Source organism: Cherax quadricarinatus, chromosome 59 (genome assembly GCF_038502225.1).
Source record: "Cherax quadricarinatus isolate ZL_2023a chromosome 59, ASM3850222v1, whole genome shotgun sequence".
NCBI lineage: Eukaryota > Metazoa > Arthropoda > Malacostraca > Decapoda > Parastacidae > Cherax > Cherax quadricarinatus.
The window spans coordinates 6,218,431-6,231,904 of NC_091350.1; the positions used below are offsets into that span (position 1 = coordinate 6,218,431).

A 13,474-nucleotide genomic window follows, 5' to 3' on the forward strand; every position below is an offset into this window, starting at 1 on the left:
TGGTAAAAGTAGGTCTTAGACAGGGATGTGTAATGTCACCATGGTTGTTTAATATATTTATAGATGGGGTTGTAAAAGAAGTAAATGCTAGGGTGTTCGGGTGAGGGGTGGGAGTAAATTATGGGGAATGCAGTAGCGAGGAGGCAGTTGGAGGCAGTGGAGATGTCCTGTCTAAGGGCAATGTGTGCTGTAAATATTATGCAGAAAATTCGAAGTGTGGTAAATAAGAGAAGGTGTGGAGTTACTAAAAGTATTAGTCAGAGGGCTGAAGAGGGGTTGTTGAGGTGGTTTTTTCATTTAGAGAGAATGGATCAAAGTAGAGTGACATGGAGAGCGTATAAATCTGTAGGGGAAGGAAGGCAGGGTAGGGGTAGTCCTCGAAAAGGATGGAGGGAGGGAGTAAAGGAGGTTTTGTGGGCAAGGGGCTTGGACTTCCAGCAAGCGTGCGTGAATGTGTTAGATAAGAGTGAATGGAGACGAATGGTATTTGGGACCTGACGAGCTGTTGGAGTGTGAGGAGGGCAATATTTAGTGAAGGGATTCAGGGAAACCTGTTGTTTTTATATAAGTAGACTTGAGTCCTGGAAATGGGAAGTACAATGCCTGCACTTTAAAGGAGGGGTTTGGGATATTGGCAGTTTGGAGGGATATGTTGTGTATCTTTGTACGTATATGCTTCTGAACTGTTGTATTCTGAGCACCTCTGCAAAAACAGTGATTATGTGTGAGTGAGGTGAAAGTGTTGAATGATGATGAAAGTATTTTCTTTTTGGGGATTTTCTTTTTTTTTGGGTCACTCTGCCTCGGTGGGAGACAGCCACCTTGTTAAAAAAAAAAAAATGTGGGGTAAGAAGATACCAAAGAAAGTGGTCTTGCTTAGTAGTCAAATAATAAGCCACAAACCAGGTAAATTTCCCTGTTGACTTTATGCAAATTATTTCTGAGCATGGTTACACTCTCCACCAAATGTTTAATGATCATGAGACAGGTCTATTTTGGAAGTTTATGCCATCAAAAACATACATTAGAAGATAAAAATGTAGCTGGTTTCAAGGCAGCTGAGGATCACTGAAACTTATTTCTCTACACAAATGCAGTAGATGATTTCAAGTGCAAGCCTATGTTAGTTTAACATTCAGAGAATCCCTATACTGTACTTTAAAAGATATAAACAAAACCAATTTGCCTGTTATTTGGTGGTCCAACAAGGAAGCATAGATGACTGAGGCCCATTTTGTTGATTTTATTCCTGAAGTCAAGATGTACCTGGCCAGAGAGAACATTGTATTGAAAGTTCTCCTAATAATTCCCATAGTTATCTTAACCCTTTCAGGGTCCGTGCTGTAGATCTACGGCTTTACATTCAGGGTCCAAACCGTAGATCTACGCCATGAGCTCAGCTCACTCTGATAAGCTGTGAGCAGTAAATTTGGGCCTAGATATGAGAGAATACATCTATGTGGTATGTGTGCACCACATAAAACTAATTCTGCAGCACACTGTGCATAATGAGATAAAAAAAATGAGACCGCAATTTTTTATTAAAACAGCGACTTTGCAGTGTTTTTTCGTATGTTTTTTATAGTTATATTTGCAATTTCTTGGTCGCATTTGATAGAATGGAAGATTTACTATAGAAATAGAGATGATTTTGATTGGTTTTAGTACTGGAAATGGCTTGAAACTGAGCTCAAAATAGCAGATATGTTAAATTTTTGCCGATGCTCAAGAGTAAACAAATGACCTCACAAGTCTAATACATGATAGCTGGTGGGTCTAATATATATTCACAAATGTGGTGATATTATTTATACAATTATTACAGTATTGCATAACAGTAAATCTTCTATTTTTTGGTTTGAATAAAAATTCATTATGTGAATAAAAAATCAAAATGGAATTCATTTGTAAAGTCTGAAAACTTAACTAATGAACAGAGGAAATGTTAATTTAGTGCCAGGAATGCCTGCATTGTTTATTCTGGACCCTGTTTTGAAATTGGAATATTTTGAACTTTGCATTAAATTGGCCAAATTAACAATTTCCGGTCACTTTATTTTGTTGTTGAAACAGTTGACTTGGTGATTTCTTGTGCTCAATCGATAGAATAAAAGTAATACTAGTGAAATAGCTAAGAATTTGGTTGACTGGAATACTGTAATTGCCCTAAAATGGGAGTCAAAGTCGGCAAAATCGCCAATGCGTAAATATCACCGACACATCAAAATTCGCGAGAGCATAATTTTGTCAATTTTTCATCAAATTTTGTACTTTTTGTTTTATTCCTTCAGAAAAAGATTCTCTAAGCTTTTTCACCCTGAAATGTGTACCTCTTCAGTACAGGAAAGACTGTGCTATAACTTAAATTGCCAGGCATACCATCTAAAGGGGACAAAAAGATACAAAACATCCAGGCCATGGGAAAACCTGGGTAGCCACAGCCACTCAAGAGGGAGAGGTTTTTTAGTGCCAGGAAGGAAAAAAAACTGGCAGGAAATGGCAGAAATCGTACACCAAATCCAGTCATTCCTGGAGTGGAACCACAGTCGATGGCCTCCACTCCAAACCAACAGATACAGATAATAATGCCGGAAAAAAAATCCCCCCCCAGTACCAACAATACCACCAGTCCGATAACATTCTTCTTTGCAAATATACAGGGTCTAAAGCCAGCAACAAACAACAAAATACCTTTCATCCGTGGACTGCTTGCAGAGGCAAAGGCAATGTTCGCGGCTTTCACTGAGACCCACATAAAGGATCACTTGGACAATGAAATATGGATCCCAGGTTACAACCTATACAGATGTGACAGAGTGAACAGGCAAAAGGGGGGGGTTGGCCTGTACATTGCAGAGTCACTTGTTTGCACAGAACTGCTTAATGCCTCAAATGACGTAGTGGAAGTTTTAGCAGTAAAGGTCGAGAACCAAAACCTAGTCATTGTGGTAGTCTACAAGCCTCCGGATGCAACATCCCAGCAATTCCAGGAACAGCTGTTAAAAATTGACCACTGTCTGGAAAATCTTCCAGCTCCTGCACCCAACATCTTGCTCCTGGGGGATTTCAACTTAAGGCACCTAAAATGGAGGAATATAGCAAATAATATTGTTGCAGTAATAACACCAGGAGGCAGCTCTGATGAAAACTCACACTCACACGAGCTTTTAAATCTCTGCACAAAATTCAATTTAAACCAGCAAATAATAGAGCCTACTAGACTGGAGAATACACTAGACCTCATATTCACTAACAATGATGATCTGATAAGAAATGTCACCATATCAAAAACTATATACTCAGATCACAACATAATTGAGGTTCAGACATGTATGCGAGGAGCCCCAGACCGACAAAATGAGACTAGTCACGAGGGAGCATTCACCAAATTCAACTTCAATAACAAAAACATAAAGTGGGACCAAGTAAACCAAGTCCTAACCGATATAAGCTGGGAAGATATACTAAGCAACACAGACCCAAACTTATGCCTAGAACAGATTAACTCAGTGGCACTCGATGTATGCACAAGGCTTATTCCTCTAAGAAAAAGGAGGAGTAGATGTAAAATAGAAAGAGACAGGCGCTCCCTTTACAGGCGACGGAAAAGAATAACAGAGCGGCTAAAAGAGGTCAATATATCTGAAATGCGCAGGGAGACACTGGTCAGAGAAATAGCAAGCATCGAACTTAAGCTAAAAGAATCCTTTAGGAGTCAGGAATCGCGGGAAGAACTAAAAGCTATAAATGAAATCGAAAGAAACCCAAAGTATTTCTTCTCCTATGCCAAATCAAAATCGAGAACAACGTCCAGTATTGGGCCCCTACTTAAACAAGATGGGTCCTACACAGATGACAGCAAGGAAATGAGTGAGCTACTCAAGTCCCAATATGACTCAGTTTTTAGCAAGCCGCTAACCAGACTGAGAGTCGAAGATCAAAATGAATTTTTTATGAGAGAGCCACAAAATTTGATTAACACAAGCCTATCCGATGTTATCCTGACGCCAAATGACTTCGAACAGGCGATAAATGACATGCCCATGCACTCTGCCCCAGGGCCAGACTCATGGAACTCTGTGTTCATCAAGAACTGCAAGAAGCCCCTATCACGAGCCTTTTCCATCCTATGGAGAGGGAGCATGGACACGGGGGTCGTCCCTCAGTTACTAAAAACAACAGACATAGCCCCACTCCACAAAGGGGGCAGTAAAGCAACAGCAAAGAACTACAGACCAATAGCACTAACATCCCATATCATAAAAATCTTTGAAAGGGTCCTAAGAAGCAAGATCACCACCCATCTAGAAACCCATCAGTTACACAACCCAGGGCAACATGGGTTTAGAACAGGTCGCTCCTGTCTGTCTCAACTACTGGATCACTACGACAAGGTCCTAAATGCACTAGAAGACAAAAAGAATGCAGATGTAATATATACAGACTTTGCAAAAGCCTTCGACAAGTGTGACCATGGCGTAATAGCGCACAAAATGCGCGCTAAAGGAATAACAGGAAAAGTCGGTTGATGGATCTATAATTTCCTCACTAACAGAACACAGAGAGTAGTCGTCAACAGAGTAAAGTCCGAGGCAGCTACGGTGAAAAGCTCTGTTCCACAAGGCACAGTACTAGCTCCCATCTTGTTCCTCATCCTCATATCCGACATAGACAAGGATGTCAGCCACAGCACCGTGTCTTCCTTTGCAGATGACACCCGAATCTGCATGACAGTGTCTTCCATTGCAGACACTGCAAGGCTCCAGGCTGACATCAACCAAATCTTTCAGTGGGCTGCAGAAAACAATATGAAGTTCAACGATGAGAAATTTCAATTACTCAGATATGGTAAACATGAGGAAATTAAATCTTCATCAGAGTACAAAACAAATTCTGGCCACAAAATAGAGCGAAACACCAACGTCAAAGACCTAGGAGTGATTATGTCGGAGGATCTCACCTTCAAGGACCACAACATTGTATCAATCGCATCTGCTAGAAAAATGACAGGATGGATAATGAGAACCTTCAAAACTAGGGAGGCCAAGCCCATGATGACACTCTTCAGGTCACTTGTTCTATCTAGGCTGGAATATTGCTGCACTCTAACAGCACCTTTCAAGGCAGGTGAAATTGCCGACCTAGAAAATGTACAGAGAACTTTCACGGCGCGCATAACGGAGATAAAACACCTCAATTTCTGGGAGCGCTTGAGGTTTCTAAACCTGTATTCCCTGGAACGCAGGAGGGAGAGATACATGATTATATACACCTGGAAAATCCTAGAGGGACTAGTACCGAACTTGCACACGAAAATCACTCACTACGAAAGCAAAAGACTTGGCAGACGATGCACCATCCCCCCAATGAAAAGCAGGGGTGTCACTAGCACGTTAAGAGACCATACAATAAGTGTCAGGGGCCCGAGACTGTTCAACTGCCTCCCAGCACACATAAGGGGGATTACCAACAGACCCCTGGCAGTCTTCAAGCTGGCACTGGACAAGCACCTAAAGTCAGTTCCTGATCAGCCGGGCTGTGGCTCGTACGTTGGTTTGCGTGCAGCCAGCAGCAACAGCCTGGTTGATCAGGCGCTGATCCACCAGGAGGCCTGGTCACGGACCGGGCCGCGGGGGCATTGACCCCCGAAACTCTCTCCAGGTAAACTCCAGGTCTAGCATTTCATAGGAAAAAATAACAAAATTACCTTTTGAAAATTCTTGGACCGTGGTGTACACTTTGAAATTTGGCCTCTGGCCCCTGAAAGGGTTAAATTTTGCAGTCTGTAGATTCAGATGTGAAGGTTGTGTTTTTAACATGCAATACAGCATCTGTGATACAAATGCTAGATCATCGAGTTATGACTTTTAACCACTTAACTGTCCAAACGTTTATCTACATTCTTACCTCTAGTGCTCCAAACATAGATCAACGTTTTATGTTTCTTGCCATCAAATTTGGCACAATAGGCCTGAGAGGCCTAGTCATGAGAGAATGGATCTGTGCACTCAGTGTATGCTGCGTGAAAAAAATCAGGGACCCCACTGTACCACATGGGAGCACCAGTTGGTTTTAGCACTAGCTTGGGTCAACATCATGGCAAATCCCTGGGATTCACTCATGCCCCATTGTATTAACACTCTCATTTAAGGAAAGTGATATTGAACCTGAGTTCAGTGGATCTGAGACAGATGTGGGACATGAATGAACACGGAAATAATGTAAATATTGATGATAACCCAGATGACCCTCAGCCCATCACCTCTGGGGTGGCCAGTATGAACACACCAGACCCCTCAACCAAGCACCTCTGGGGTGGCCAGTGTTACTACACAGAAGGTACAATACATATTGTAGTAGGTTCTCCGGTCTTGTCCTGGCCCTGGTGTTTTCCAGGTGGTGACCCAGCGACTACTACATAAGTGGAAATCATCATTTTCCCTCAGTTTTGGTGGTGATGAGAGTGAAAGTGATATGACGATGAGATTGATTTTATGCCCTTAGGGGATTCTTCAAGTGGTAGTGATATACATTATTCCCCAGTGGAGCATACCTTTAGGCATTGTCGCCTACATTCAGGCAGTGTGCTATGTGCAATCCCCAAAGGTCATGGGAGGTCACAGTTGAAAACCCCAGCTACTGATAGTGATGGTAGGTAAGACACATAGGCAACAGTTAGGCAAGGGTGATGGACTGATTACATCATCTTCACATCTGTACTGCTCCTGCCTACTTCTTGTACTCGACTGATGAAGCCTACTGTGTAGGTGAAACGTTTCGGAATAAAGTTGCCTAACTGTTGCCTTTGTGTCTTACCTACCAAGCTGTTGGTATTGTATACCATTTTGATATTCACTGATAGTGATACTGATCATGAAGGGAAATATATGGGGATGGAGGAGGAGGAGGAGGAGGAGGAGGAGGTGGGTGGCATGGTGCCTGGGCCACATGGTGTGTTGGGCACACAGACAAAGGACTGCCCGGCACCCACTCCATCATGTGCTGCCTCCACTCCCATCCTTCCTGCTCCCCCATGCCCTATGCCACAGGTCCACCATGCACCATCAAACCATAAATGGAAATGGAAAGTATGTGCAACATTTGTGCCAGATTCTTTCAGTTTTGATGCCAGTGGAAGTGACATCTTACCAGAATGTCCTATCACAGATGAGTCTACAGAGTTAGAGTGCATATTTCCAACTATACTTTGATGAGCCCATTTTGAATGTGATCATCACCCAGATGAACAATTACTACAACTATATAACGGATAACAAAGAGGTTGCAGAACCGTCACAGCTGCGTAGATGGAAAGATACAACTGTGAGTGAAATGCATTTATTCCTTGGCACTGTCTTACTTATGCCTCATATGTATAAGCACAATATAGCACAGTACTGGTCCACAGACTACTTCCTCAGTACTCCAGCCTTCCATAACCTCCTCCCCTGCAACAGATTCACACTGTTGCTACTAATGCTGCACTTCTTAGACAGGGAATAGGCCTAACAAAAATGACCTACTATATAAAATCTGGGAAGTGTTTGTGTATCTGAAGAAAAAATATGTGCCTGCTTTTATCCCTTCAAGAACATTGTTGTTGACGAGTCTTTGATTCAGTTCAGTGGACAACTGTCATTTCAAACAATATATACCAAGCAAACGTAATTGCTTTGGGATCAAACTTTTTGTTATATGTGATTGTGAGAGTGGCATAATGTTGGATGTCATTGTCTAAACGGGGAGAAGGGACCTTGATCACTTCTAACTTACAGAGGTAGAAAGACACTATGTATATAGGCGGAGAGTGAGGTGTGAGTGACTCACGGTGACCTGAAGAATGTCATGTTGAGTTGAGGACGGACAGACGATGAAATCATGTGACTCCTGTGTTGCTGGGTTGGTGGTGCTTAAGTATCATGTATGCCAATGTTTTTGAAATTTTATAGTTTCCAGTGTTACGTTCTATAGTGTCGGTGACAGCGATTAGTGAGGCTTCTAGGCACCATCGGCGTCTGAGGTCTGGTTCGGTGAGAACGAGTTGTGCCTCATTCCAGTTCATCAAATGCCCTGTGGAGTCTCTGGAGGACACAGGCGTACCTTACATCGTCTCTGTTAGAGGCATTTTGAGGCCTACATATTTCTTGGGACAGAATCCACAGGGGATAGTGTAGACGCCTGCTGTAGAAGTTAGAGGTGTGGGGCTGCGTTTCGTAGTGAGGTCTTTGATAGATGATGTGTTTATGGTGGAAACATTGATGTTATTTATAGCAAGTGCCTGGCGAGTATTCGTGGCAACATCACCACATGGGAGCACTATGAACTGCTTAGGGGGTTGTTCCATGGGCGGTTTCTTGAGGATAGCTTGTGCCTTGAGTCTGCAATCTCGGATGAAGAAAGATGGGAACTGAAGACGTGTAAAGGCTTGTGTTATGTAAGTACATTCTTCCTCAAGAAAACAAGGGCTGGAGATGCGAAGAGCTCTCAAGAAGCCAATGAGGACTCCTCTTTTAGTGCGGGTGTCTTGGTGTGAATAAAAGTGTATAAGATCGTCCTTGTTGGTAGGTTTTCTATACACTTTGAAGAGAAGTTTGTCACTGTTGGGAGATCTGCACAGGAGAACATCGAGGAAAGGAAGCTTGCCATCGTTTTCGAGTTCAAGTGTAAACTTTATTGATGGTTCGGCTGCATTGATCTTGTTGAGAAGGGCCTGGATATTGAGACATCTCAGATAGAAAACCAATATATCATCAACGTATCTTAGCCAGGTAACGGTGTTGGCAATGAGGGCACTGAATTTCTCTGTCTCTAGGTTTTCCATGAAGAGGTTGGTAAGCACAGCACTGAGCGGGCTGCCCATTGCCATCCCAAAGCACTGTTTGTAACAGTTGTCCTGATACTTGAAGAAGTTGAAATTAACACAAAGTTCCACTAGATTGATGAAATCTAGAAGAGGTAAAGGGAGGTCGTGGTTTTCAGTGAGCCTCTGTCTCAGAATGTTGATTGCAGCGTCAGTAGGAACGTTGGTAAAGAGGGCTGTGACATCGAAGGAAGCCATGCTTTTGTTTTTAACATTTAAGTTGGAAATTCGGGAGAGAAGGTCACCTGAGTGGGCTTGACTGATGGTGCCCAGAAGCGCTGAAAGGTATTTGGCAAGGTGGCCGGCTAGTCTGTGTGGTGCACTCCCTGTGCCCGAAGTGAGAGGCTGTAGTGGGATGCCAGGCTTGTGTGTCTTAGGAAGGACATACAGGCATGCTGGTTTCGGTTGACCTGGTAAAAGTTTAAGTAGTTTTTTGCCTTGTTCTGATTTTCATAAGATGCTACGAACCTTTTGAAGAAAAGTCTGGGTACTTTGAAGTAGCACTGATTCTGATACAGGCTGGTATGTGTTGGCATCATTGAGAAGATTTAAAACTTTATTGTTGTTGTCGACAGTGTCGAGTAACACCACACCACCTCCTTTGTCAGCGGTTGTAATGACGATATCATCGTTGTTAGCCAAGTCCCTGAGTGCTTGGATGTATCTTCTGGGAATGACTGGTCTTGAAGGCTCAGTAGCTGCAGCAGTGATAATTCCTTGAATAAAGCCTTTTTGAAACTCGGAGCCTCCAAAAGGTTGGTTCTTGGTTACCATATTCACCAGATGATGTTTCTTGTTGATGCCGGTAGTAAACTTGAGCCCTAGGCTGAGGGCTTCTGTCTCGGTGACGGTTAGTGTATAGGAAGATAAGTTATTTATGATTTCTGGTCGTCCCCTTGCTCCATTTGCTGTGGGAGCACAGGTCTTGTAGTTTTCGTGATAGCTTCAATTTCTGTTTGGTAGTAAACTTGAGCCTAGGGCTCAAGTTTACTACCGCCCATGGAACAACCCCCTAAGCAGTTCATAGTGCTCCCATGTGGTGATGTTACCATGAATACTCGCCGGGCACTTGCTATAAGTAACATGAACGTTTCCACCATAAACACATCATCTTTCAAAGACTTCACTACGAAACGTAGCCCCACACCTCTAACTTCTACAGCAGGCATCTACACTATTCCCTGTGGATTCTGCCCCAAGAAATATGTAGGCGAGACAGGCAGAGATCTTGCAGTCTGCCTGAATGAGCATCAAAATGCCTCTAACAGAGACGATGTAAGGTACGCCTGTGTCCTCCACAGAAACTCCACAGGGCATTTGATGAACTGGAATGAGGCACAACTCGTTCTCACCGAACCAGACCTCAGACGCCGATGGTGCCTAGAAGCCTCACTAATCGCCGTCACCGACACTAGAACGTAACACTGGAAACTACAAAATTTCAAAAACATTGGCATACATGATACTTAAGCACCACCAACTCAACAACACAGGAGTCATGTGATTTCATCGTCTACCCATCCTCATCTCAACATGACGTTCTTCAGGTCACCGTGCGTCACTCACACCTCACTCTCCGCCTATATATATAATGTCTTTCTACCTCTGTATGTTAGAAGTGATCAAGGTCCCAGGACCGAAACATTTTCTAATAAATATGTCATAGTGTTTGCTTACATGTCTTTCTAATCCAACTTGTCGGTATTTATTACCAAGGTTTATACCACACTGGGAGAAATACACTCAATGATACCAGGCAGATGTTGGGTATTTCTGGTGATGTTGTTCACAAGATGATGGAACCATACTTTGGCAAGGGTCATCCATTGTTTACAGACAAATGGTATACAAGCCCAATGCTTGCTGATTTCCTCCATGTGAATAATACCAATATACTGTATGTGAAACAGTGAGAAGAAATAAAAAACACATGCCAAGGTTCACTGGAGGCCATGTTGATGGTGCATTGCAAGCGTTTCATGCCAGTTCATCATGGCACTGATATGGCATGACAAACGGGATGTGATGTTGCTGTCAACCATTCACAGAAACGAGATAGTGCAAACAGAGTCAACAAGGACACCAGTTCCTGTTGTCCCTGGTGTCCAGCTGCTGCTGTTGACTATACAAATGATGTGCGACTAGTCGACCCCCAAAAATACACTTACAAAAGCATTTTAACATGAAGTTTACAAGCCTAGCATGCATAAATCTATAAAAGAAAAACTAAACACAAAGAATAGATGAAATAAATGCAAATTTATTCTCACCTTACCTGTAACTGGAGACTTGATGGCATATGTGGAAAATGGCGAGGATGATAAGGAAGGTCTTTGTGTCGTAACCACTTTCACTCCTTTTGCAACATCAGTCTTTTTAATGGCCTCTTTATTTTTTAGTATCATAGAGATCATAGATTTTACCATACCTAACTTGGTAACAAGATTAGACACACGGGCACTGCTTTCATATTTCACTATGAGTTTTTTGTTTTATCTCTAATTGTGACTTTAATCAATTTGCTTTTTGGTTGATTGTTATCACTAATCTTCTTAGGCCCCATGGTGACTTATTTATACAAATAATATAAAAAAAACACCAAAAAAAGGTTGTGTTTGTTTGCTCGAGTGCCGAGCAAACAGTCAACTACCAAGCATTTTTTTTTACTGAACAAAGCGTTTGAATACTGAATTGTTCGAGTTGGGAGCTGTTCGAGTACCAAGGTACTACTGTATTTGTAGACAATAGTATGTGACTGAGCCAGGTGTACAGATTCACCTATCACTGTGTACATGTGTGTTTGTGACAGTATGATTACAAATTCCATACCTAATATTTGTGTCTGAGGAACAGTTGGCTGTGAAATCAAAAGATCTACTATAAAACATATTCTTCTTCTTTCAACAAACCAGCCGTATCCCACTGAGGCAGGGTGGCCCAAAAAGAAAAACGAAAGTTTCTCTTTTTAAATTTAGTAATTCATACAGGAGAAGGAGTTACTAGCCCCATGCTCCCGGCATTTTAGTTGCCACTTACAACACGCATGGCTTATGGAGGAAGAATTCTGTTCCACTTCCCCATGGAGATTAGAGGAAATAAACAAGAACAAGAACTAGAAAGAAAATAGCAGAAAACCCAGAGGGGTGTGTATATACATGTATATGCTTGCACATGTATGTGTAGTGTGACCTAAGTGTAGGTAGAAGTAGCAAGATGTACCTGAAATCTTGCATGTTTATGAGACAGAAAAAAGGACATCAGCAATCCTACCATCATGTAAAACAATCACAGGCTTTTGTTTTACAATCACTTGGCAGGATGGTAGTACCTCCCTGAGTGGTAAAACACAATTATCATACCATAAAAGCTAAGAAAATTACAAAAAAATGGAAAAAATCGATATATTTGCAACATTTCTGTAACAGCAGCATTCCATGTTGCTGTTACATGAGCATCCTGTGTCAATTTCGCGGTCTTATATCTCGATAATTACTGACTCAATTTTTTTTTTTGTCTTATTACACATAGAAAATTGCCCTCTTTTTTTTTTTTTCAAAATATTCGGAGGGCTAGCAGTGAAAATGTAGATCAATGTTTGGACAGTTAAAGGGTTAAATGTCACTGCATGCACTAAGTAATGGAAAGAAACTCATTGGAGCAATGGCTAACATTTCCTTGACATTTTTGTGTGCATTTACTCAAACAAAAATGTCAAGGAATCAAGTGGCCCTAACAACCTAGAGGTGACTTGGGGGTCAGTTATGGCCTTCTGTGGTGAATAATTGTGCTTTTCTTTTTCCCCTGAGTAATGAATCTGATTCTGGAAATTTTGGCTCTGGCATGGACTGTAAGAAGTGAGGGCTTGGAAAATATACATGTCCAAGATGTACATGAACTGTTAGAAAAGGATGATGAAGATTTAACTGCCCAAGGAATGCTGGAAAGGATCCTGACAAATGTATAAACATTAGACTGCAGAGGATTTTGGATTGAGCACTGATACTGGAGGATTCATCCCATTTCCACATGGAGGCTGTATTAAAATGTAATTTTTAATATAACAGCATCAGTTAAGTGGGAACAGGTAGTTTATAACTTATGATTTTCTTACCCAGGTGCCAGTATAAATGATGTGCAAGCTATGGTGGAAAATCATCTCAAGCAGATGATTTTGAAGACATTTGACCCAAAAAAGGCAGATACAATCTTCACAGAAGAAGGAGATGTAAGTGTTGGAATCATTTCTTGTTGAGTATTGACTATACTATAAATAATAGTGAATTGAGAGCTACCTTTGTGTTTTCTAAAGAATATCTTGCCACTGAAAATCTACAATTTTAAAATTATTTTTATTAACTGCATTAATTTCATGAATTTTTATGATCTCATATCACATTTTTGTTTTAAATTTCTGAAGGCAGATTGTACAGTATTTTAGTAAACTAACAATTTATATACATACTTGAGTAGTCCTCCCATATCCACGAGTGATACATTGCAAGACCCACTGCCAATTTAAAAGGAGAAACTTTCATTTTTTCTTTTGGGCTACTCTGCCTTGGTGGGACACAGCCAGTTTGTTGAAAGAAGAAGATTCCTAGGTAGTAGGTTGGT

The 13,474-nt window shown here is 41.7% G+C and overlaps 1 protein-coding gene across 3 annotated transcripts in view; it reads left to right on the top strand.

Annotated features, from left to right (window-relative positions):
- TH1 (negative elongation factor complex member TH1) overlaps positions 1 to 13,474 on the top strand; it is a 109,766-nt gene that overhangs the window by 13,523 nt on the left and 82,769 nt on the right. For all 3 annotated transcript variants that reach the window (XM_053791115.1, XM_053791116.2, XM_053791114.1), the window contains exon 5: positions 12,976 to 13,085. In XM_053791115.1, the coding sequence (XP_053647090.1) occupies positions 12,976 to 13,085 (110 nt within the window). The remainder of the gene's footprint in view (positions 1 to 12,975; positions 13,086 to 13,474) is intronic.